Source organism: Rhipicephalus microplus, chromosome 6, assembly GCF_043290135.1.
Source record: "Rhipicephalus microplus isolate Deutch F79 chromosome 6, USDA_Rmic, whole genome shotgun sequence".
Lineage (NCBI taxonomy): Eukaryota > Metazoa > Arthropoda > Arachnida > Ixodida > Ixodidae > Rhipicephalus > Rhipicephalus microplus.
Window position 1 is genome coordinate 200146575 of NC_134705.1, and position 27435 is coordinate 200174009.

A 27435-nucleotide genomic window follows, 5' to 3' on the forward strand; every position below is an offset into this window, starting at 1 on the left:
ATCCGCCGTCTGAACATGGCGTCCTCGGTATAAACCAGCGGTGCATATTCGTATGAAAGCGTGCTTCAGAGTGGTACATTCCAGTGGCGTGTGTCTAGTCGGCGACTCGGTCGCGCTGTGTTTGCGACGAGCGCGATGACTGAGCTGCGACGCTACGTGGGGCCGATCATTCCAATCGCAGCAGTGTTCGCGGGAGGTGAGCTGTTTGGAAACTCCGAATTTCGACCCCTCCCGATCACACTTCTTGTTGCGCGCATTGTACTAACCTGCCTCAAGATCGAATGTCGTGTTATTCGACAGTACAGCTAGATATCTAGCTTTTTTACGAGTAATCAATGCCAGCTTTCAAGCTAATTGGTTCTCGTTGCAAACGTCACTTCCTGGTTCCAACTGACGTTGCATGCTGCGCTTCCAAATTTGAGTCCCTCTAAATGAATATTAATGTTTTGAAAATTGTAAAACTACTTTGTTCTAACCAACCCACGCGTGCTCCATTGTAAAACAACATTTGTGCCATGCATATGTCATCGGCATAGTTTAAACCTAAGTGATGCGCATTTCATACAAGCCTATCATCTCTAGATATTTCTCAATTTAGCACAAATCCGTGCGTTACACATGAGAACGCGAAACTACCGTAGGCGCGAACGTAGACACTTAGCAAAGTCAGGTCAGGATCCCGAACTCTCTCAGCCGTTTGTGCATTTAAGCATGTTCACGTGCACTGACGCAACTAAACCTCCCTGCAGTGCAAAGCTGGCTTCTCCGCGTAACTAGTCTTAGTGAAGCGGTGCACGCTTTACAGGGACATTCTGTTACGAGCGTGATGGATTTCATTGTGCTGGAAACTTGCGAGTGCTTTCGAACTACACCCGAGCTATAACCTACAAATACAAAGAGCACCCCCTCGGCCGCACTAAGCTAGCTGGAAATTCGCGCACTAAAAGAAAGCATAGGTCACAAGTTCATCCATTACACATGAGAACGCGAAACTACCGTATTTCATTTCATTTTATTACCTTAAAGACCCCAAAGGGGGTATTACATAAGGGGTGGGAATACATTAGTACATAATTTGCTTAATGCACGACTAAACACAAAAAAGAAAAATACATGCACTAAAGCACATAATTTGCATAACACGTAACTGAACTCGAGAAAAATACAGAAACATACATGGGCTAAGGTGTTACATACGTCAGCACAAGTACAATAAATAATACGTTAGCACTAGTACAGTAAAACTATAATTTCACTTTTTATTGCGAAAAGTGCGCAGTGATACTCTCCACAAACGAACACGGGCAAGTGATGGCGGCGATCTGGTGGGGAAGGTTGTTCCAATCTGTAGTGGCATGTCAAAAGAATCAGGCGGAAAAGGTAAGAGTGCGCATGCAAGGGCGGCCCACTTGGAAAGTGTGCCGTGTACGATGAGATGCTCGGGCTGCGGGAAGGATATAGGGTGGCTGATGAAGCGAGGTGTGATAAAACTTGTGGAAAAGAAAGAAGGCTGCAGTGCGCCGGCGCGTAATAAGGGGAAGCAAATTCAATTCTTTCGTTAAGTAAGATGTGCACGTCTCATATGAATAATTATAATGAATGAACCTTGCGGCACGATTCTGAACGGCTTCGAGTGCGTTAATGAGATATTTTTGGTGAGGATTCCATATGACAGATGCATATTCCTGTTTCGGACGGACTTTTGACTGGTAGGCCAGTAGCTTAACCGGTTTGGGGGCGCATTTTAGATAACGCTTGAGAAAACGAAGTGATTTGTTAGCAGAAGAAATGATGTTAGTGACGTGTGTGCGCCAGGACAAGTCGTTCGATATAGTAACACCTAGGTACTTGTAAGACTGCGCAGAACACATGGGAATGTTCCTGATTGTGTATGTGTAAGGAAATGGGTCGTGCCGACTTGAAAATACCATCAGTTTGCATTTCTTGGGATTAACTTTCATTAACCAACGGTTGCACCATTGCTGTAGACGGTTGAACGTGCAAAGGCAGGTCATTGATGTATATTAGGAAGAGTAAAGGTCCGAGAACAGATCCTTGCGGTACGCCGGAGGTCACTGGTAGGGGGCTAGATGCACGGTTGTTAACTGTAACGAACTGAGATCGGTTTGTCAAGAACACTTCAATCCATCGCAAAATTTCGCGGTTAATGTTCGCAAGAGCAAGCTTTAGTAATAGACGTTGGTGTGGTACCTTGTTGAACGCCTTTGCGAAACTTAGAAATATCGCGTCTGTCTGGAGGTTAGAATCTAAGTTGGTATGAATATCATGCAGGAAAATGGCCAGTTGTGTTTCGCAGGAAAAGCATTTGCGGAACCCATGCTGTGAAGAATGAAAGTATTTGTTCGAGTCAAGAAATTTCATAATTTCTGTGTACCTGACGTGTTCCATGAGCTTACAGGGCACACTCGTTAATGAAATGGGGTGATAATTAAGCGGGCAATTCCTGTCACCTGCTTTGTGGATTGGAACAACCATTCCCACCCTCCAGTCATATGGCATTTCAACCGTTGAAAGTGACTGCGAGAACAGCAAACACAGGAAAACCGCGGTGACATGTTTAGTATTCTTTAACAGTTTCGAATTAATCCTATCCACGCCGGCTGACGATGTGAGTTTAACCTTGTCGATGAACGATCAGATGCCATCTGGGAAAAATGTAATGTTTGGCATATGACTTGTTGCATTGGTACGCAAAAAAAAGAGGGGGCGTGGTGAACTCTTCTGTAAACACAGACACAAAGGCTATATTAAAAAGGGTCGCGCATTCTATATCGTCGAACGTTTCACCTTCTTCATTAGTAAGTGTTACGCTGTGCCTTTCTTAAGGATTTATCACCTGCCAGAATTTTTTTGTGTTATTGATGAAAAGTTTCGGAAGGTCATCGCAAAAGAACGCATCTTTCGCCTTGCGAATTGCTGATAGGTATGCTCGTTCAGCAGTGTAGTATTTTTTCCCATGCAAACGTGTCCATCCTGCATTTAGCGGCGCGATACATGCGTTTCTTTTTGTTTTCTAGTCTTTTGAGCGAATTATTAAACCATGGTTTTTGTTCATGCGTTCGAAAGGTAATTTTTGGTATGTACCGGTTCGCTAAGTTGTTTATTTTCTCTTTGGCATGAACACCGTATGCATGAACATAGACAACTAACAAAGTCAGGTCGCAATCCCGAGCTTTATCAGCTGTTGTGAATTTGCGTATCTCCACGTGCACTGACGCAACCAAACGTCCCTGCTGGGCAAAGCTGGTTTCTCCGCGTAATTAGTCTTACTGAAGTGGTGCATGCTTTACAGGGGCATTCTGTTACGAGCGTCATGGATTTCATTGTGCTAGAAACTGGTGAGTGCTTTCATACAACAATAGAGTTATAACCTATAAATACAAAAAGCAGCCCCTTCAGCCACACTAAGCTAGGTGGAAAATCGCGCACTAGAAGAAGGCATAGCTCACAAGTTCATTAATTACACATGAGAACGCGAAACTACCGTAGGCGCAAACGTAGACACCTGATATGTGGGGTTTAACGTCCCAAAGCCACCATATGATTATGAGAGACGCCGTAATGGAGGGCTCCGGAAATTTTGACCACCTGGGGTTCTTTAACGTGCACCCAAATCTGAGCACACGAGCCTACAACATTTCCGCCTCCATCGGAAATGCAGCCGCCGCAGCCGGGATTCGAACCCGCGACCTGCGGGTCAGCAGCCGAGTGCCTTAGCCACTAGACCACCACGGCGGGGCCGAACGTAGACACCTAACAAAGCCAGGTCGTGATCCCGAACACTCTCAGCCGTTTGTGCATTTACGTATGTTCACGTGCACTGACGCAACTAAACCTCCCTGCTGTGCAGAACTGGCTTCTCCACGTAATTAGTCTTATTGAGGCGGTGCACGCTTTACAGAGGCACCCTTTTACGAAAGTGATGGATTTCATTGTGCTAGAAACTTGTGAGTGCTTTCATACTGCAATCGAGTTATAACCTACAAATACAAAGAGCAGCCCTCTCAGCCACAGCAAGCCAGCTGAAAAATCGCGCACTACAGGAAGGCGAAGTTTTAGGGCACAGGCCTGCACTGATTTAAGCGCGAGTCACTGTCAGTGGGTTACTCTCGTTTCTCAGACCAATCAGTCTGTATGGTACATAGTCGAAATGTTTTTGTACTTTAGTTGAACGATGTCATGCTTTTATAGTCTTTGTGTTGGCATATTGCACTTCGTTTCTATTAACTATTTCTTACGTAAAGGCTAGCCACCAAAATAAACTTTCTCTAGTTAACCTCTACATTTTTAACTGACCTATTTCTTTCTCTCACTACATTTTATTCTCAGTTTAGTAAAAAATATAATAAACATCATGACCTATAAAGTAACGCTAGCTGAAGCACGAAGATATACCATTAAAAACTACGATTATGAACTTTTTTTCATTTTATGTGCTTACGAATATACGTCGGCATGAGTTCTGTAATAAATGCGAGCTTTCAAGTGCCACAATAAAATGTTGTATGAAGTTTATTTTGAGTTTACCATGCCTTTCCTATGCAGCTGAACTGTACCAAGAGCTTAATTAACAGAACTAGGACGATGATGCTTTTGACTTTTACCGATAACAAGTTTCGTAGTCCCTGCAAACTCCACCAACATGTATGACATCACGGCGATTGGTGCAGGAATATTGAAGTGACGTCGCCACCTCCAAATTTTTCGCGCGTGTTTTTTTTTTTTCACTTGCCAAGCGTATTCTCGCAGTAAACGTTGTGATTCTCTATTGTGCAAGAGTAATTCGCCAATACAAAAGAAATTGCTTTTCTTGTTAGTGTGCCTTTCAACGTAGAGCGTCTCAATCTCGTTTTTCTGTTTCTTGCATCCCAGTCATCCTTTGTAGCTACCTCGTTCAAGCCCTCGACTACGAGGAGACCATTGTTTGGCAGCCGGACCCCCAGCACAAGTATGTCGCGCTGCGGGTGAGTGTTCGGCACGTTCCTTCATAAAAGAAGTCTTCACTTCGGTCGGATAGGGTTATTGATTGCACGAGATAACTGAGTTAAGCCAGTACCAAATCTACACAATCAGTAACAGCCTTGTAAAGCACAGTCACAGTTAGCCGTAAAACAACAACAATAAAGCAACGTCTGGTACGTTTAAGCTACAGAGTTGGTGTATGCATGTTGACCAGCCGATGAATAAACGCTGACCAGAAGCGAGGTTGTCTACATCTAAGTGAGCTTAATAACTTATAATAAAAATATTAGTCCCTTTTCCCATTCCCACAGCGCAGGGTAACCAACTGGGCAAGTGCCTAGTTAACCTCCCTGTCTTCCCTCTTGTTGTTCTTCCTCCTCAACTTGTAATACATACACCACGAGGATTCTTATGTGTAAATTAAGTAGGCATGAAAATGATAACCGAAGTGGACCCAACGGTGGTGAAGGGTTGATGGCTGTGACTTACAATAGCCACTGTTCAGGACTACTAATACCTCAACTGTACGACGGCTAGACAGAGAACTAAACATATTGGAGATTTACAGTACAAAGGAAAAAGTAAAGGCAAACAAGAAAAGATACACGAGAGTTGTGACTCCGGGTTGCGAAGGCCTGGTGCGTGTGATCTTTATGTTGAAACACAGGAAATCTTACTCGAGACAGAATCTCGAAGCGGAATTTTCACACAGCGCTTCACTTCTTGTCGCTATGATCGCGTGTTGACATGAGCCTTCGGTTCGCGCGTTGTAAAAAGCTGCAATTATTCGCAGGAGGTCAAACCACGAGTCCAGAGCCGTGCCGACGATTCAATAAGCACTGATCTGAGAGAGGAGACAGACCAAAACGGTAAGCTTTGTTTTTTGTTATTTTGCTATGCGACGTGCTCTTTTTCAGAATTGCATTTCAGTGAAACCAAAATAGCCTTAGGCTGCGGACTCAGATGCTTTTGTACAATTATTACATTCTTGTAAGTTGTTTTATATGAGAACTTCAATTTCAAATTTTATCAATCCAAATAGTTTCAAATTTCAGAACTTTCACTTTCATACTTTCAAATAAAAAACACCAATAAACAAGTAAGAGTATACATACCGGCCAGGAAAAGTGCGTTTTTCGGCCTACTACTGCAATTGCTTAGTCGCTTAGTGCTTAATCAAGCTGCAAAAACTGCAGCTTTTTTGCCGTCTCCCCATTCTTCGCCATTGTATTTGTTTTGGTGAAAATAAAAAAAAATGAGAGGGAGCGGTAACAACGATGAAAGCATGCGATCTCGAATTATACTGTAGACACTGCCGAATTCTGTCACGTTGTCAAATTTATCTTATTTGTGTAGGCTGGTTGACCCATGCGGGATTGCACGTGTAGTGATGTTTGGGCGTACTCATAGAGCAGACACATGTATTTTGATTAAAAGAAACAATCATTTAATCAAAACAAGGGCAACGGCAGGAGTTAACAGGAAATACGTGCGATGAAATAACAGCTACAAAACAAACTTTGCTCTAAAGGACATAACAACACAAGGTACAACACAACGTGGAATGTTAATAAAATAACAATATAGTGGAACTGCAAAGTGACACAAAGAAGAATTCAAGAAATTATTGCTCGCGCTTCGGAGTTTCTCCGTTAGACTTAGCGCACGCGAACACGTTATTTAAAGCAGGGTATAATAAAATTACGGTTACAAAAATTACAATAAAAAGTTCCACGCGAACCAAATCAGCTCCTGGTGCCCATAGGGGAGTTGACAAGGTGTTCCTGAAGGTCTGACCAGCTTCGGTAGACGACGAGGGTGCCCGGTGTTGCAGCCGACTCAATTCGCAGCACGGGACACTCTGTACTCGCCCCCTACGCGAGACTCGCGGCACGGATGACAGCTCTCTTCACTGGTTCAACGCCTATTGCTGAAGCAGTCAAATTATCTTCGGGGCGTACGCATCCTCCTTTTAGATCATTTTTCTCCCGAACACATGCGTTCCTTTTCGCGGCACGTGACGGGAAGACGCGGCGGCGCCGTTGCCGAGTTGTCAGTTGGCGGAAATCTGTTTCCCAAAACAGCGGCATCCTCCCTTCGATGAAGGGGCGCGGGGTCGAGAAATCCAGACGTTTATGAGGATAACACTTCTCCAGCTAGTTGGTCGTACATTATCCAGAATGGCGCCCAGCCCGTTGACACGGTAGTGCAAGGAGTTGCGTTTATTACGAGCCGGCGCACACTAAGCGTACCAGGTATACATTCGTATATTTTTTTCGCATTGGAGCTCCATCCGCGATTGATGCTCGCGCTGACGCGCGAAGCAAGAGCGAATCCCAATAGCAACAAGTTGACTGAAGATCGCGGGCCATCAGGCATCATTACAAATCTACAAATTAAAATAAGTTCATATTCAACGTGCCTGGCTGGACCAAGGGAGAGTGTAGATTAGTCTACGAAGTCACCTTGGATCATGCGATTACCCTTGCTACAGTCTCCAATTGCACTTCGGGCAGCGTTATGGAAACAAAGTTCTCACTCATTTATTAGCCGATGCTTGCGCAAAGATAGATTATATTTAGCTGGGAGTTTCACCGCACTTATTGATGCGATAGAGTTAATGAGTCCATGTCACAGAAAATGTGGATTCGGCGTAAGCGAGCTGAGCGAAATATAGGTGTTGACAGTGAGCGAAAATTTCCGATGCATGCAAAGAATAAAGATGGGGATTCAAGCCGGAATGAAACCCAGGTAATGTGCGTCAAGTGTTCTAACATAGAGCCACGACATCACGTGAAACTTAGGAAGAAGGAGCTATGCAGTGGCGATGCGGGGCAAAGAGCCACATTGGTATTACCTAGCATTGATTGATATGTGGGGTTTAACGTCCCAAAACCACCATATGATTATGAGAGACGCCGTAGTGCAGGGCTCCGGAAATTTCGACCACCTGGGGTTCTTGAGCGTGCACCCAAATCTCAGTGCACGGGCCTACAACATTTCCGCCTCCATGGGAAATGCAGCCGCCGCAGCCGGGATTCCATCCCGCAACCTGCGGGTCAGCAGCCGAGTACCTTAGCCACTAGACCACCGTGGCGGGGCGGTATTACCTAGCAGAAGCGTAGAATCGTGGGGGGTGCCCCACCACTCGAGCTGCCTAACGAGTGGGCTGTGAAAAGCTGCCAACCTTTTACAAAGGGCTGAGATATAGTTCATCGTCATCGCTGTCAACATCACTCGCAACATCAACAAAGTGTGCCTTATAGACTACGCTTTACAGTTTTTACGAACTCCAAAGTATCTTCGTTCATCAAGACAGAATTTTTTTACGCCAGTGTCAATCAGTCACTTTTGACAGCAATATAACCTTATATGGGTCAAATTTCTTGATCGTGATTGGTTCATTTACGCAAGCTGCAGAAGGGAGCCAATCACTGTTGAGCAATATGATCAGCATTGGGCTGAATTGCGAAAAGCAGTGCACCGTTTGGCACCAGTATTACAAGATTTTCAGCGGCCACGCCATAAACTCAAATTCTCTTGCGCAGACACGGCGTCAGCCGCAAGGGTTCCGCCTTCGGACTCGCAGAAAGCGGAGCCTCCTGCCAACGGTGAGACGAGAGGAGATGCTATACGATACACAACGTTTTTGTTGTTTGTTTGACTTACAACACCGCAGTGCGTGGACGCAAGAGTTCACAAATTGCGCATGGCAATAGCTTTTATTTTCATCACTAAACGCGTTTCTCTCACTTGGGTATGATTCCAAATAAGAAAATGATATTTAGTTGTTTCATTAAAAACAAGTTGAAGTCATGCGCAACATTTGAACTCCTGAGGCCACGCGTTCTCGAGTCTCAAGTCATATCGAGCGCACCTGTACGTGGGTTTCTGTAAGGGGGCCCTGCGAGACAATTTAAGCTTGTTGTTTTGATCGTTTCTGCTGGAACGGCGGAATTTACCGATATCTTTCGCGCGAGTGGCAACGCCAAAAACGAAGCTGGTATAATTTTGTGCAGAATAACAAAAACGCCGACCAAGGTGAAATACACAAAACTTAAAAAGACGTTTCGGCTCCCCACACGGGAGCCTTGTTCACAGTGACCGCAAATGGCGTAGTGCGCTCTTCTTATGCATGTTTCATGACGTGTTGCAGACATCGCGCGTACACATTTTAATGACGTCAAGAACAAGAAAGTAGCTTCTAATGCCCTCGCAGAACATGTTGCGTCTACTGGGCACGCTATCGACTGGGATAAAGCCTGCATCATTGCCCCGAAAAGAAAGTTGTTACCACGATTGCACATGGAATCTCTGGTGATTCAAACTACTGCGCATACGTTGAACAGAAGTATTGGGACTCTTGGCCTGGTATAATTTTATTCCAACGGAGAAACCACAACGGAGAAACCCGGAAGTGACGTTTCATCACTTTGGAGTGACGGCACGGGCGTTTCGATCGGGTTAATGCGACAGGTTTCATGTAAAATTCATATTGCCCCAGCTACGCCACACTATTGTGTGCCAAAAAAACATAGAAGCGCTGCTTATACTTCCTAAGGTCCAAACGTTTTTTGTTTTTCATTATGAAACGTTGAAAACAATTCTAAAGCAAAGATAAGTGCGCTGTGCAACTGCCACCACCAGGAGAGTCGGTACGTCTCTGTAAAGGGCGCGCAGCGATTGGAACTGGCGTTTGACATCAGCGGGAAAGTGCACTGGGAAAGAACGCTTTTTTTTTTCCTTATCGACTGCGCCGGTATTGAAGTTCGAAGAATAGTAACTTCCGTTACCATGCCCCAATTTTGACAGTTCTTGTTGTGTTCTTCTCAGTATTCAATTCAAATTTATTCCACACCTGTCAGATGTTTGCAGCACGAACAAAAAGCATGCGAAAGGCTTGATTAAGTTCGTGCTTGGTACACAGTGATGGGGATTACATATTACAGCGCTTACAAAACTATGCATCATAACTATACATGAAATAGCATGTACATAAGGAAAAAGCTTGAATATATAACGAAACGATAAATTCACTATATTACAAACGAAGGTAACACACTAAAGTATTCAGCAACAAGAACAAACGAAGAATTGTACATTATAGAGACATGACAGCTGTGATGAACATTCCGAACATCTCGAGTATTCAGCACTATAAACACTCGCCAGCGCTGCAAAATGCTGACGAAGAAACGCCGCAGGGCCCTTTTATGGCGAAAGACTTGCATGTCTCGTGTGAACGTGGCCTTGAGAGGAAATAAATTCCGAGTCTTCGATAAGCGCCGCTTCTATGAACGCTGCCTTTCAGGACCATCCGCGGCGGCCGCTGCTGGCGGAGGCGTTGCGGCGCCAGCCCCGGGTTCCCCCGTGGTGCCCCCGAAAGCGCCGATACCGGAATTCTCGTTCGGCGTGTGGAACGCTACCGACGGCACTGTCTGCATACTGGCAAAGTTCCAGGTCTTCTTCACCATCACGTACGCCAGCAGAGGCGGATTGCAGGTGCTCTTAACCTACCAGCATTTGCTTCCAACTAGCCGCATTTCTCCTGTGTTGGTTTGCTCTAACTAAAGCAAGGTGTGGAAGTGGGCTAGTTGGCAGTATTCTCGAGAACAGCTCACGTAGAACATCACACGGTCAGATGCATTTAAGTAATGATGACAAGAAAGATTTTTTTTTCACATTCAATTGAAAAGATGGGCTGCTTTACGGGCGTTGTTGATGACTTGTTTTGATCAGTTCGCGCAGATTGGAACTTTGTTAAGTGAATGTTTTTTTTTTTTGAAAAGTAAACCAGTTGTTGGATAGCGCTCCTCTTTGCGTTGCTCCACCTTGTACCTGGTTTGTTTGGTGTTTTTTTTTGTGCAATGTCGCTCAGATGATTAAGAAAATAGCTTTACGAAATTCCGCAATATAGGTGGAAACTGGTTATGAAAGGGAATATATTGCCATCCTGAAGAGAAGACGCTCCCTCAAGCGCCAGAGTCTAATTGCACGGTTCTACACCTACGTCAATACGGGTGTCCAGGCACCACTGAACCTCAAAGGGTAGCTCACCGCAGAACGCGAGAGCTGGCGGACTACGTCTAGATGGTTCCTTGGGAGGACCCCTGAGCTGAACTAGACAGCCTGACCGGATACAACGGCACCACAATGATGTATCATCCAGCCGGAAGAACATTCCCATTACCACACCAAGGCCTAAAAAGGGCACAAGCAGTGGCCCTGCGCAAACTACAAGTACCTTACCGAACTCGTTTCACCCCAATTAGATGTTTCCAAAGACACACGCAAGATATGCAGACAGGAAAACATGATGTGGAAATGCAATGCCCAACACACCGACGAGTCGAACTCCGAGACCCTATAGCGCTGAGGTGGGCCAACACTCTGCACAGCAATGGCCTCGGCGACCAACTCTGAGCCATCCAGCAGGCCTGCGAGGTGGTGCTGAGACAATATGTTGACGTACTATTGTGGGATACCTGATGACGGATCACCCAAAACCCCACAGGACAGTGTTGCCACCACTACTTGTTTTTTTAGCAAGAATATTGATTTGAAAGGCTTCCAGCTTACTGTTTGGTGGATAAATACTTACGGCTTGATATGAAAGAGAAGTCTTTTGAAGCAAAATGCATATTTGACGCAAAATACAGCCTAAAAAAGCAATAGAAAAAAAGTACTGCCATCTTGGCCCATGGCGTCGCCTGCATTCTATGTTTGAAACACAGTGTCTTATTTTGCCACGCCCGCTTAATTTTATAGTTTCATGTCACTGAGCCGTCGCACATTTATTCACTGCCCTATGTGAGCCGCACCAGAATTTCCGGATCATTTTAGATCGTTCTGATTAGCTTCAATGCACAACGCGAACAGTTATTTTAGATGTAACGTGATTACCAATGATAAAGCCGGAATCTTCGATGTGATATGTCCAACGCCGCTTACCGCTGATAACTTTACTGACGGTCCCGATTGACTGCCGCTATGAGTGTACAGCGTGCTGTGCTTGATCTGCGGGTTTTCGTTTTACGGACAAAACTTGGCCCAATAAAGAGTTTCATTAATAGTCGACTGTTGCCGTCTTCGTCGTCACGACCAGTTGACTATAACACCATATAAGTCCCGCTTTAGAGGTGAAACTGATTATTTTTTTTTCGTGTATGGCAAGGACGTTAGGATGTTAATTATAATTTTGGTTATGATTTTGCGAATAAGTTAGCATGAAAGCGAATTGCGTCACTAGACCACTTCCGACTACAGCGTTAAATGATAGAACGTCAGTGTGCACAAAAGTAGTAGGTCGCATACTTTTACTTCATTCTCAGTGCTATTTTTTATGTTACTTTTCGAAACGCAGACGGTAACCCTGAAGATGCCCGAGAGCGCCAAAGCCAAAGGAATCTGTGCTACGGAAGACCAAGAGCCCGTTCTGGAACTCACGTGGCCAGTGTTCCGGTTCATCCTGATGTTCTCCAGAGTAAGTGTTGTAGAGGGGAAGGGGGGTGCTATCACCCTCCGTAAGGTCGTTCAAGCCTCGCCACATTTATTTATTTATTTATTTATTTATTTATTTATACTTATACCTACAGCGCCCTCTGGGGGCATTGTTGTAGGGTGGTTTACAAATTCAAAGTACATTTAAATCAGTGGGGACAAGTTGAGTGGGGACGTGTTTTGCGGATAAGCCACATTTAGGGTTCACAACCATCGCGCGGTAGGTGGCGTTGTGCTCGCTAGCTTTTTACCACCACCATCATTGATTGATTAATGTGATGTTTAACGTCTCAAACCACCATATGATTATGAGAGACGCCGTAGTGGAGGGCTCCGGAAATTTCGACCACCCGGGGTTCTTTAACGTGCACCCAATTCTGAGCACACGGGCCTACAACATTTTCGCCTCCATCGAAAATGCAGCCGCCGCAGCCGGGATGCGATTCGGGTCCACCACCACCATCATCATCATTGTTAGCGCGTGGCGCCAGCAGTAACGCCTGGCAGTGAGTTAGTCTGGGTGGAGGCACATGACACATTAGCGAGTCCTAATTGGCGCGCTGGCTGGCGGGAACGGTTGCCTCCCGTGGCGGGTTCATACTTGGACGAGACCAGGGCCGTACCCAAAATTTCTTTTCGGGGGGAGGCACTCCCTTAACATGGCAATTTTACGCTCTCTATGCCATGGTGAAAAAAATTAAGGGGGGGGGGGGGCGGTGCATGGTCCCGGTGTGTTACTCCCTGGCTATGCTGTGGGCCCTCGTGGTGAGTCGAACGTTGGCGGTGCCACCTTCGTGCTATCTTGTGTTTGCTGTTATGTTTGATTGAGTGTATCGGAATATTGTGTAAGGTTGATTTAGCGTGTTGACCACAAGTGATGTATTCATTCGGCTTGTGATAACGTCGTTCTAAACGTAATTGAATAGATGTGTTGTCTGCGTTGGTTCGACCGCGTATGCTGTGTCCGTGTGTTCTGAGAGCGGCGATCTAATTTCGAGATCCCACAGTATGCATACGCAGGCCACGCATGCGCACGAAGTCTCCTTGGAGGCGATGTGGATTAACCAATGGGCAGCAGAGTGAAGTCACGTCGAGCCCGTCTGCCTCACACACCCAATGTCTTCAAACGCTCGTTAATGCGGCGCTCTTTCTGTGTTCGTCGTGATCGCACGGGCGATCAAATTGAAGATGGCAAAGTTATAGAAGTTCGCGCTGCGTTAATTAGGCTTATCGCCCCCTCCCCCATGTTAGGTGACTTTTGTTAAGAAGCGGACACCACCCTGCCCCTCCCCCAACGGTCCACGCCTATGGACCGATGGGAAATGCATTCGAGGAAGGCAGAGAGATGAAGCGACGAATACTAAAAAGGTCCCAGTTATTAAAATGAATCAGATCGCATAGGATAATGTAAATTGAGGTAAGGCCTTCGTCCTGTGGTGGATATGTGAGCTGAATATGATGGTGATGATTGCTCGTATTCCGCATCGCGCAGAATGAAAGTAGCCGAAATGAAACGTTCGCAGGTTCCTCCGGTTAGCGACAAGGGCCGAGGATCGTGGAAGGTCAGCGGAATGGAGATACAGTTCAACACAAACTCGCCCTTCTTCCCGGGCGCCACAAACGGTAAGCGGGACAACTTTGCGACAGGAATGCCGAAAAAGTAAAAAAGAAAGATAAGCTACGCATGTTTCGATAGTACGGTGCAGATTTCAAGCGCATATTCGAGCGTGTGCCGTTAGTTCATCTTCGTCATCGAGTACGTTGAATGACAGAGTGCCAAGGAGACCCGTGACAAACACTATCCTTTTTGTCCCTGAGGTACCGGACGGTAACATGAAGCGCCTCAACAGGCAATCTGTTTCGGTGATGCTGGAAGGACTCGTGCCAAACGAGATCACAGACATCAGAGTGAACACGCGTAAGAACGTATTGGCCATCGACGTTCTGCATGCTGCGGCACTTAATGTACTGCGCAACGTCAACGAGTTGGGGGGAATGAAAGTTCGCGTCTACATTCCTGTGAGCTCTAACGTCGTCACTGGAGTCATCTACGATGTGGATACTGCCATTCCCAGCTCCGACTTCGATGTTCTGGTAAAACCGGTAAATGAAGCCAGCGTCATTGCAAAAGTTGTCCGTTTGGGAAACTCACGCTGCTTGAAGATCATGTTCAAGGGCGACACTCTTCCTTCACACGTAAAGGTGGGCCATTTTCGGCATTCAGTGCGACCTTTCATACCGAAGCCCTTACAGTGTTATAAGTGCATGAAGATGGGCCACGTGAGAAGCGTATGCGAAAATAGGACGGTGTGTCCTCGTTGCGCGGAAGCCCATTCTGTGGATGACTGCGAAGCAACTACCCTCAAATGCTCGAATTGTCATGGGTCACATGAAGCTTCGTCAAAAGAATGCCCCAAAATCCGAAGAGAAATAGCGGTATTGAAACAAATGGTCAGAGACAATTCGTCGCATCGAGAGGCTGCCAGGACCGTCCGAAAGAGGCGTCACCGTCGCCGCAGTTCATCAAAGAACGCCGCAGACGCTACATCGAAAGCACCACTCCACCACCCTTCTCTTCCACCGCCCTTGCCTCCCAGACCTAAGGCGGCCAGCGCGGTCAACAAAACAACGAGCTGCACAGTTGCAGATGAATCAGTTTGGCCTTCATTGCCGAAATCACAGCCACCTGCAAATCCCAAGCGCACATCGACAGTCACATCACTCCAGCCAGCCGCTGACAAGCTGCCTGAGGAGGACACAGAAGTCATCAGAATGTTCCGAACACTGCTGGATGCCATGCGAAAGCTGTGCAGCAGCCTGAAGTCTCCACTCGCTCAGAGTGCACTACAAGTACTGGAGGCTCTAAGTCCAGTATTTGCAAGTCTCCAGTAGCAACCATGGCTCGACCAATTTTCTCCTTCCGCAACGAGGTCCGACAAGCGTCGATAATGCAGTGGAACGCGAGAGGCCTGAGATCCCGCATCTCTTCGTTCCGTCAGTATATGTTCATGAATCGTATTCCTATGATAGTTATATGTGAACCAAACGTGCAACAACTTCCTAAACTATCAGGGTATGAATCTTTCGTTTCTTCAACGTGCGAGGAACGCAGCAAGGTGGTTGTTTACATTCGCACAGATTTCACTTATGTGCATCATGCAGTTCAACCGCATGATGACAATCAATATGTCTGCTTACGTGTTAAAAAGGAAAAAGTGTCATTCACACTCATTGGTGTCTACATATCACCATCCGGACGATTTGAACAAGACCGACTACGAGACATACTGACAACAACTACGGGCCCGTGGGTTATAACTGGAGACTTCAACGCACATCACTTAATCTGGGGTAGTTCGACGATCAACGCTAAAGGAAGAAACCTCGTGTCATTCGCTTCCAAGCATGACCTATGTTTCTTAAATGATGGCAGTCCTACATACCTGCGGGGCCTTACGTACAGCAGTTGCCTCGATTTGACTCTGGTATCCAGAAACTTCCGGTCGCAAGTGCACTGGTTTTCAGACATCGAAACGCATGGGAGTGACCACATTCCAACTTATATGCGAATAAGGGGTCTTACTAACTCCTTTCCTAAGACCACAATACGAAGAATTGATTGGTTCAAGTTTCAGCGACTCATGGAAAATACATGCCGTGAAGACCCTGACCAGAACTTGGAGGATGTCATCAAAGAGGCAATGAGGGAAGCTTCCTGTCTCCTCCCGTTCACCGGCAAGCGTTCAGATTTCGACGTTGAACTGGAAAAACTGTGCGCGCTTCGCCGAAGGGCGGAAAGAAGATACAGGCGGACGAAAGCAATATGCGACTTGAGGCTGGCACGACGCATACAGAAAAAAGTCCAACGACGTTTAGACAAACTTGCACAGGAACGCTGGAAATCATTCTGCGAATCATTGGATCCCCGAAAGCCGTTGTCCCGTTGTCCCGCATCTGGAGCACTATTCGTGGCCTGCGCTCGGCTCCCCAACAAAGACATCCTTTCATGGCTTTAGCCCTACATTCAGGCCACACCCAACTTGAAGTGGCAAATGAGTTTTGTACGCGAATCGCCGGTGTGTCCGCCTTGTCTGCTGGCACCATTAGGAGTGTTATCCCTGAACCCCGCATCTACGAAATGGACAATCTTTTCACTTTAGAAGAACTTGACGCATCTTTGGCGGCTTCCCGACGATCATCTTCACCAGGACCCGATGGCATCACCTACGCCGCTCTAGCCAACCTTCAACAGGAGGCAAGGGGACAGTTGTTAAGCTATTACAACCACTCATGGCTGGCGGGCAATGTTCCCCAGGATTGGAAGATAAGTAGACTTGTGCCACTACTCAAAGCAGGAAAGTCACCATTTGATTTGACATCATTTCGCCCTGTTGCCCTCGCAAGTTGCGTAGGAAAAGTCATGGAAAGGATGATACTTACACGCCTAGAATGGTACCTTGAGCGGTACAACGTATACCCAAACTGCATGACGGGTTTTCGGCGAGGTAGATCATCTCTTGACAACGTGATTGATCTCACAACATTTATCCAGCAACAGAAGAGCCTCAAGCGCATACCACTGGCACTCTTCCTCGACGTCAAAGGGGCTTATGATAACGTAACACATAAAGCCATCCTAGACTCGTTGGAAGCTGTTGGAATCGGTGGTCGGATGTTCCAATGGATCCAGGATTATTTGACAAGAAGGTCCTTTTTTGTACAAACCTCAGATGGACCTACCACCAATTACTATATCTCCCGTGGCGTCCCTCAGGGCGCCGTATTAAGTCCCACTTTATTTAACCTCGTGATGGTAGGACTTCGTGAAATTTTGCCAAGTACCATCCTCATATCCATATATGCTGACGATATTTGTCTATGGACTTCGGCTGTAACTCGTCTACAAGTACGTGCAAGAGTCCAGCAGGCTGTCACCTTGACATGCTCATATCTCCGCAAGCAAGGTCTTTCCGTATCTACGGAGAAATGTGCATTGGTTGCGTTTACCCGCAGAGCTATGACACAATACCCCGTTACCATCAATGGACAAAATATTCCATACCAGAAGAACCATCGCTTCCTGGGTGTGATCATTGACCGGGACCTTTCGTGGAGTGCCCACTGCAATTACCTGAAGAGAAGGCTAACTTCCATTGTCCATATAATGCGGTTCCTCTGCGGAAAATCTTGGGGCGCATCTATAAGGTCAATGATGCAGCTATACAGAGCACTGTTTCTGGGATTTTTGCGCTACAGCTTGCCGTTACTGGCAAGTACGTGCAAGACGAACATCCGCACTCTCGAAAGTCTACAAGGACAAGCACTACGCGTGTGCTTAGGATTGCCGCGATGCACCTCAACCTACGGGGCAATTATGATCGCAAGAGAGCATCCAATTCGAACATACATCACCACTGACAATTTGAGAGCCCACATAAGACACCTCTGCCGAGTTCCTGGTCACCATGTTGCAGTGTTGCCACTTCAAAGACCACACGCGATCTTTTCAAAGATTATTTCTGCCCATAGAGAATGCCTCCCTTTTGGCTTCACTCCCGCAACAAGACCAGCGTCACCCCCGTGGTGCCTACAACAACCACAGGTGTGCCTCACTATTCCGGGAATAACGAACAAGAGCCATCATTCAACAGTGGTTCTACGACAGGTGACATTGTCGCTACTCAACGAAAAATACGGCCAGAGGACCCACATTTACACCGATGGATCGGTCTCGGCTGACAGCTCCACAGGTGCTGTTGTCATCGCGGCGTACCAGGTCGCTATAAAGCTCAAACTGTCGCATAGGACAACATCCACAGCAGCGGAGCTTGCCGCTTTACGTGCTGCTATACTTTATATTGCGGAGGCCCGACCTCAAAAATGGGCTGTGTTCTGTGACTCCAAGGCATCCCTTCAGAGCTTGCAATCAGCTTTACGACAGCGGGAGCACCAACAACTAGTGAATGAAATAAGAGAAGTGATTCACGAAGTTTTATCGAAAGGACATGACTTGGTGTTCCAGTGGTTACCGGGACATTGTGGTATTGTCGGTAATGACCTTGCTGATAATGCTGCCCGATCCGCCCACGCGGACGCCCAGACAACCCCAATTCCATTGTCGAGAACCGACGCTGCAAGGGGCCTTCACTCGTTCGCTAACACCATGTCGGAAACTTGGCTGAGTGACCCCAGTGTCAGGAACCGCCGCCTACACAAATTGGACCCATCGAGAAAGCTTCAAGTTCCATCGGACCTCTCCCGCCAGGATGCAACTTTACTGTGCCGCCTGTGGTTAGGAGTAGCTTTTACAAAGGCGTACTCCTTTCGCATAGGAATGGCGGATAGCTCCCGATGTGATTCGTGCGACACTGACGAGACAATAGAACATCTACTGTGTTCATGTGAACGTTTTGCGAGCGAACGCAATTTGCTACGCGAAACGTTGGAGACACTAGACAGTAGACCTTTTTCCGAAGAGAAGATACTTGGCTCATGGCTGTACGCGTCGCTGGCCAGCAAAGCGACGCGGGCACTGCTAAGTTTTCTGAAGACGACCGGACTACGCGACCGCTTATAAGCGTGCAATGGACAAGGTCCCACCAACATACACGTTGCCCTTCACTTCTCTCTCTCTTTTCCTTTAATCCCCTCACCCCTTCCCCCAGTGCAGGGTAGCAAACCGGACGTGCGTCTGGTTGACCTCCCTGCCTTTCATTTCTTCCCTTCCTCCTCCTCCTCCTCCTAGTTCAAACGATAGCCGCCATGATGACCTATGTTGGTATTTAGGAAAGCAAAACACACACCCAACGCAAAAAAATGAGCTAATGGTTACAGTGCTCAGCTGTGAAACTAAATGACGTTCACTCGATCCCGGTTGCATTTATATGAAGGCGAAATGCTAAACTTAACACGCCCAGGTGATCGAAATTATCCGCAGCCCTCCCCTAGGCGACTCTCTTGACATAAATGAAGGGAGGGCTCATTTTCTGTGCTGCACACAACTAATCAAATGGACAAATAGTTAAGCCAAGGAAAGCATAAGACATTAGTTGTGTTTTCTTGATTGCAGTGCAAGTATTCTCGCTTACGTCGAAAGGGATTAGAGTGGACAAAAAAACGCACTTTCGGTAGCTGGGATCCCAACCCACAACCTTCGAATTACCTCGAGTCGCTTTAGTACGTTAAATTCCATAAATAAACTAACCAACCATTCCGTTCAGACAAACGATGAGCTTGGTTTTTTCTGGAAAACTAATTAACTAGACTGAAAAAAAATATCTAGCCTGAATCTGCTTTTACAAACTACACACATCAGCCGAATGTGTACAACCGCATATTTATTCCTCTGATGTATACAGAAGCTCCTCTTGAAGTGTAAATACGACTAACTAATGCATCAATCGAATTGTTGAAGTTCAGGGCTATATGGTTTGTTTTGCCATTTTCTTTTCATAGTGATTTTGCGCTGATTAACAAGCCCAAGTTTTTTAACAGTTTGAACAAAAGATTCCTTGCTGATTTTTGGCAAGGACATAAATCGGTCGGTTTTGATGCAGTTGCTAGTTCCACCGGGCGCCAGCACTGTGATGTGGCATGGGGACCCACTTAGGTAGTTTACAGGGTGGTTTTAAACAGCATTGTTAAAGAACAGGTCCGAAGCCTCCCCTGCAGTGCTTCGTTATGCCTTTACCAAGATCAGCTTCCATCCTCTGTACTTGTTGCTGTTTTATATCACGAGTCTGCGACCTCAGCTGGCGCGGCCTCCTTGCTGCTGCAGCCGGCAAGCGAACGGCCCGAAGTCCCGAGAACATGACGCTGTTCGAGACTCCGATGGGCGAGTCGTACTTCTGCCCGACGCCCAAACTGGTCACGCTGACGGACTCGCGCGGAGGACGCAAAGTGGCCGTGCAGTTCAAAGACCTGCGCATCCAGGCGTACGAATTCCAAGGAACCTATGGTCCAGGTGAGTGCAGTCCCACGTCCAGCTGTATGGCGTCGTGTCATGTTACGGACGTTGTAATCTTGACACTAGAGCGAAGATAACGGAGGCGGGACTTCCACACATTTCGTGCTAGTCCTAAAGCAGGGCAGCTCGCGGCTAATTTAGCTTTTCTCGCTTGGATCGTTGACGCGTTCCGAAAAATATATACAGAAAAAAATGAATGGTAGAAGCACTCCGGTTGTGCAGTGGGTTTTCTGCAATGTCTGCACAGTCACTGACGAGAAAAGCATCAGTAAAATTGAATACTATAGTTTTCGGTGCTGTTCCAGGCGTTCGCTTCGGTTCAGTAGCTTCCACAATGATGTCAACAGTTTCACGAACGGGCTGTTAACTTTGACGTTTTGTTATATTGAACAACTAAACAAGCAGGTTGTATGCGTATGGAAACGGCTGCAGGGTTGGTGCATTCAGCGTTTTCTGACCTCGGACCACGAGGTACAAAGCCAAGAAAAGGTTCGTTCAACACCCCCAGGTGTCGGCACCCATATGTCTTACGTAAAATCATCCACAGAATCTGCGAGAAAGGTTATGGCAAGATAAGACGCAGCAACCGTGCTTCAACCGAGATTAAGCGCACATCAGCACCTTGCTATACTGAATCCCGGACGTCAGCGCATTTTCTCTCATCGTTAACGCGATAACGTTAGATAGCTCGTTTCGCAGAAATTCCGGAGTCGGCGTTGTTGGTCGTCAGCGAAAAACTTCTGTAAATGCAAGTAATAAAAATCATGGTTACGAGCCGGAATTGAATCCAGGTATTCTGCGCGGCAAACAGGCGTTCTACTGCACAGCTATGCTGTGCTTAAAACAGTAAGTAAAAAAAAAGAAAGGAGGTGTATTGTTCGAAGAGTCACGTTAACACGAGTAATCTTGCGTGGCAGAAAGAAGTACAGGATCACACCAGGCATTGATTGATTTGTGGAGTTTAACGTCCCAAAACCACAATTTGATTATGAGAGACGCCGTAGTGGAGGGCTCCGGAAATTTCGACCACCTGGGGTTCTTTAACGTGCACCCAAATCTGAGTACACGGGATCACACCAGGCATCACGTCATGTGAATTTCGCAACGAGTTGTATAGGGCCTAAAGGCACAATTATTACAAAGTGCTCAGGTATAATAATTAATCATTACACGTGTAGCCACGTGGTCAGCACTGCTAGTTGAGATAAAGAATTGGGCGACTATATTTGGTTCAGCGGTTTGACGAACAGGTCCCACCTAAACTAAGACATGACTAGCCCACCCTCACACTTCAAAGATATAGGGTAGTTTGAAACGACCAAAGTTACGCGTAAAGACGTTTGCTTCCTCGGGTCACGGTTGAGGTGCCCACCAAGAAGCGCAGAAAGAGATTCAGACGGGACCAAATTACCCTATCGCGCTCTACTCTACAAGTTGGATATCAAGCTTCCTTCAAAAACGAGTCCGTGAAAAATAAACCCCCGTATAGGCTTCCAAAAGGGATCAAGGTTTACGCTGTCGCTACATGTCGAAAGTCTCGTTCAACGCCACCACATTGCAGAGCACATGCATTCCCGTAATGGCCACGCTTACTTTTTCCCACAGCGCACCGGTGCAGCCAGGTGCGAATGGCCGGTGTCCAGGATCCATTCCCGCAGGACGAGACGGTGCCCATCGCCGTTGGCTCCACACTCGCCGTCGCTGCGGTCGCTGTCGTCGTCGGGTACGCCCTCTACCGATCGGTCTTCGTGCGGCGTGTGGACTACAACACAATGAACTGAGCGACTGACACCAAGCGGCCACCCGCCGGCCTTCCCGAGTGCCACAAACGCGCTCGATCTGCCCGGTATACCTTCACCGGAACGCGGGCATTCGAGCAGTGAAACGTGGCGCCGATGGCGTAACCGTACAACAACTTAGCATGCCACCGATCTTAGCCGCGCCGGGTACGTGCTACGCGGCGCTGCTTATCGGTGAAAGCTGTCAAGCGGGGGACGTGATAGCGATAACAGATTGGTAGCGGAATGCGAACACTGTAAACCTGATCGATGCACGCCTGCGCAGTGGCGTCCATCGCAGGCAACGAAATGCTGTCTCACAATTGACGAACGCGCGCGTGCCGCGACGGCCTGAATTACTTGCTGACACGACGGGACGTGGTCGAGCATGACGTAGCTTATCGCCGCATCGGGCCTCACACAAAATACGCGAACAAAAAGCACGCAGCTGATCGGAAGCGTGCAATCAGACCTTTGCAAGCCGCATGCGGCAGTCCAGGACTGCGCACAGCAGCGCGGAGCCTTCCATTTATGGCATTTTGAGCGCTTAATTGTAGGCATGCACTTTCCGAATAAGAACTTGTTGCGTGACGAGTTGGTGAGTACATCACATCTTGATTTGAGCCTGTACTGTCTCCGCTCATGTGTTCGCCTTTTTGGCGCAGAAATCAAGAAGCACTTGCTTTCATGTGCGTCCGGATAAAAGAAAAGTTGAAACGTCTTACTCCGCGCATGACGCGCAATAGGATGTGGTGGTATCCCATCGTGCATTGCCTGTGGAATGCTTCTTAAGATTGATCACAAATGGTTCCGGGGATTAGAATGTCAGAGGCAACAAAAAAAAAAGGAGGGGGGGGGGGCACTTTAATTCGTAATGCTGTTCAGGGCCAGAAAGATCGGCAGTTTCAATGTCAAATTCAGTGAGTCACGAAGATCTATCTTCAAGCTGGGGCATCGAAAAACGTTGACAGCCACACAATGACATGCAAATCAACGAAGCATGCCTACGTAACATGCGTCTTGCCTTAGCGTCATTTATCCTAGAGATGCATGAATGGTATTAGCTGCAAGTGGTCCCTGTCACCCGCTAGTTGCTTAACTTAAAAACAACGAACAAAAAAAAAAGCCTACGATGCACTAAATGTAGTAAAATGTGGCCACTCTCCTCAATCTTCGATCCCGGCAAATACAATGTACCATGTGAAGATTTCACAGTTCAAGTCTCCTCAGTCGACCTGATACAGGCAACGGCAAAGTAAGACAACCGCTACGCTAGAGGCTTGATGGTCAGCCTGCATTTCAAGCCTCATTGATGTCACACTGTTAGATTGCCTGAATTATAGTATACCACATTATGCCTATAACTTCTTTTGACAAATTAAAACCACGCTAATACTGCGACAATACTCGTCAGATGTTTGAGAAACGCGATTTGTTAAGTTAAGGAAGACGGTATAGCTGGGAATGCATGTACTGCGCTATTGCGAAATTTGTTTACGCAGACGTAACCGAAACATTGAAGAATAAAAAAAATGATTTCGTGTGTGCACGAAAGCAGAACACGTGTCTTGAAGCTTCCAAGTAACACACGCCTGTGAGTGAGCATCAAGCGATTACATCGAACAAAAACTTCAGTAACACGAATATAAAAAGGGCAGTTTTATCTCATCTTCCATTCCAGCAGTTAAAGCATGGTTTATAGACTCTGATAAGGGCTTCCAGGTGACATGTTCAGCCTCCCTAAACAGCGCATATTTTGCTTTGACAAGACAGCAGAGTCATATTTATCATGTACTTAACGTCTTCCATTCAAAGCTGGAATACATTCTTACGTTCGGGCAGCGTGCATCAGGCCTGTGGTGATGAACCGGTCATAAAAGTTTTCTTTTCTTGTGCGTCAGAAAAGTCGAACGTCGATCGTGCTAAACAATTTGTAAAGAGGGGAAAAGGTTTCTCACGAAGTAAGCCTGTGTTCTATTTTTACGTGATGTCAACAGTAGTGCCTCAAAATATGCCGTAGAAAATAGAAGGAATAAACGGAACATAGCAAACCCATATAGAGCGCGTACGTAACCCTAACAAACGAATGATAATCCAACTTTTGTGGCGAACCTTTCACTTCGAGTTTGTGACCCACTCGCAGATAATGCGCTATCTACAGAAGCAGAAGCGTGAAATGCTTTTCCCTTTTATAAACCTTCCTCCAACTTGCCAGATTCCGCAGAACTGGTTTGGTGTGTAGCCTCCCAGATTCGCTCCGACCACACGCCGACCACGGGGGCCGCGCCATCTCTTCAGAAACATGTTAGTTTGTAACATATGTGTCAATGTCGATATGTTTGTTGAACAGATGTGACAGGTCTTATGCATTGTGATAATGTATTGTTCTTTGCCTACAATATAAGGCTTTCACTACATTCTTCAGCTTAGGTACGCCTCAGACTTCCTGGTTCAAGTACGTGTGAAATGCAAAAGGGCAAGGGAGAGGTGTGTCAACTCTGGCAGTAAAGCCCGCTTTCTGAATGCATGAAAAATGGAAAATTAATTTTTTTTCTAATATCTACTAAAAGGTCGATTAAAAAAATGTATTCCTGTATAACGGTCTTCAGAGAGAAACTTTAAACTTACAATTTACAGCAATTAAGCACAAAACTTGCGGCTGGGCCCGGTAAGGAGCTTATTAAAAGGATGTAAGAATGGGCATATTGGTGGTGAAACATAGTGAAAACTTGTGACGCACGAAAAAAGACATGAACTAAGAAAGACGACGTGATGATGCGCTGACTTTGCAGGACATTGTCACAAGCGGTACGAAACGATCATAATACGGAACGTCCTAGATGCAGCTTCACTGGATACAGGGACAACATAGTGCTCGCCAACTTTTATTTTGATCACACAAGATCAGCAATGCCTAACATAATGAAAATTTCGCACAGTTGTGAAAGCCAGATTTTCACAATTTTGGGCAATAGCAATGCATACTTCGACGTAATTGTGATTTATGTTTTCGTTCAACAAGCACTAATTTCAAGCTTAGTAATAAGAGAGAAAATTTATTTAGAGAAGGGCAGAGAGGTTGGTATGAGCCATAGTTTGCAACTATCAGTAATATTTTTTTATGTTTACGGTGTTCAGAGAACTGCCACTCAGTTGCTGAAGCTCGACCTTGTTCATAACATGCGCAAAACCGAGTGCCACAGTTAAAGGTACAATCGCAAAAAGAAAACATTTCTGCAGTTCTTTTGTACTTGAAAAGGGCACGCTCTCTTTCCAATCCTACATCTAGTGAACGTCAATCAGTGTCTGTTTACACTGACAGCACCGAGAAATAAGCGTTAAGTGGTAGTGGCCTTCACTTTTCTGCAGCACTCTGTGCAGTACAGCCTGGACACAGTTACCGATACTGTAATTTGTCTGTAAATACTGTAATTTGTGCAGCTGTAAACACAATGTGCACCCCATGGTAACAGAGGTGCAGATCCATCCACTCATTTTAGGGAGGAGCACTCACATGAAATATAACCGGAGGTAGCTGGGTCTGATTGTTTTGTTTTTAGTTGTATCACCACAAGAACCCTGTCCCAGCTGAAATAACTGTAAATTTGTGCTCACAGTGGTCTTACTCACTAGAGAGGTTGAGGAAAGGAAAAGACGCAACATGTAAAGCCCTAATTGGGAGCATGGCTCAGCGCCTCACTTACTTGTCCCAATCGGTGATAAGAGATGTATATGACAGGCACTAAAGGGAGGAGGGGGGTTGCTGACACAGATTGGGGCAGGGGATCACCTTTGCCATTTCGCTCCGCTATGGATCTGGCACTGTGGCAACATCAAAGCTTTCCAGTCCTGTACTGACGTTCTCTCTCATTAAGTGAAAAAGAAAAATACGTAAACCTGCTTGGCAAGCTTTACATTACAATTCAACGCACTGACAATGTGCCCCTGTGCAGATTGACGGTCACGCACTCGTTATTGTGAAGCTTGTTTCATTCGTAGACATGTAATTGCACATCATGAGGGAAAAGAATAAATGCCTTTGGGCACTGTCGGCCCACACTTTTTTTGTTTCGTTTCTTTTTTCTAAAAACGTATGCAGTCGGCAACAAATGCGCACAGTACACGGGATTCACATGAAAGCGGAGTCTCTTGACAATTGACTGGTGTCCTGAACTTTCCATGTTTAGAGATAAATGAAAGTTCGCAAACTCAGATGCATGGCGTCCTTAATAATTCAATACAACCGCTATTTCACAGCCAGTTCCGTTTAGTCCTAATGAATAAAAGCTAAGAGCCAATTGTGCAAGCCGGAGCGAGCACAAAAACACCATAATGTGCTGATACCACGTGACCACCCTTTTGACTATTACGTCAGTTTATAACTCTGAAAACGATGCTAGTCGTGGAGAAGACGTATATCAAATTAATCTGAACGCTCTGAAGATTCCTAGCATGTTTTTTTTCTATTACATTGAGTTCCCAGATCTCATTTAACGAAAAACAAAGAAGTAATAAATGTCAACTAAGGTTGCACGGCGTACTTGGTTATCCACAGTATCCAATGTATAGCGTATCCTGAACAGGACAGAGCAGGAGAAGCGCAGCACACACGCATGGCTGTACTCCTTTGGAGCACATAGTGCCCACTTCAAAGGTTTCAGCTAGAGCATAGTCCAAGAGCCTACACTGTGATACACTGAATTGCAAGCACAAAGCCGTACCGGAGTACACACTTTCATTTGCCACTGAATCCGTGTTCCATAGGCATTTGATGCCGACTGTAGATGCACATTAAAGTACGCTGTCAATGCTTCTTTAAGATATTGCGTGAAAGATGCAGGGAAGGTTGATGCAGCAAGGATAAATTTTGGTTGCAATCTTCATTGTGAATATGCAAGTTCACAAATCTCTAACGTCAATTGAAGAAATTTCTGTGCAAGAGTGAAAATTTGTGTTAGTCCTTCAAGAGCTTATAAAGAAATAAAATTTGCAAATTTGCAAACTCGTGGATCCGTTTTCATCAGTATTGCTTCACTATGTATACAACACTGTCCAGAAGTGGAACAAGCACGTATAATGTTCTCCGGGATGGAAATTCAATTATCATTGCTTTCTATAGCTGAATAAAAATGGAAGCTAAAAGCTGCCGATAATACAAAAGGACACTGCTTGTGCAGGCACACCCCAGGACACATATGACAAGCGGAG

General features: G+C 46.2%; 1 protein-coding gene across 2 annotated transcripts; it reads left to right on the forward strand.

Moving 5' to 3' along the window:
- Positions 1 to 27229, forward strand: LOC119166897 (lysosome-associated membrane glycoprotein 5). Of its 2 annotated transcripts, XM_037418289.2 has the most exons (9): positions 1 to 196; positions 4894 to 4985; positions 5777 to 5852; positions 8532 to 8594; positions 10295 to 10485; positions 12347 to 12466; positions 14007 to 14106; positions 20261 to 20446; positions 22055 to 27229. In XM_037418289.2, the coding sequence occupies exons 1-9, from the start codon at positions 136 to 138 to the stop codon at positions 22228 to 22230; spliced, it is 1065 nt and encodes a 354-aa protein (XP_037274186.2). In that variant the 5' UTR covers positions 1 to 135; the 3' UTR covers positions 22231 to 27229. The 2 variants fall into 2 exon arrangements, with proteins under 2 accessions (XP_037274186.2, XP_075723679.1); XM_075867564.1 differs by lacking the exon at positions 8532 to 8594.
- The last annotated feature ends 206 nt before the right edge of the window (positions 27230 to 27435 follow it).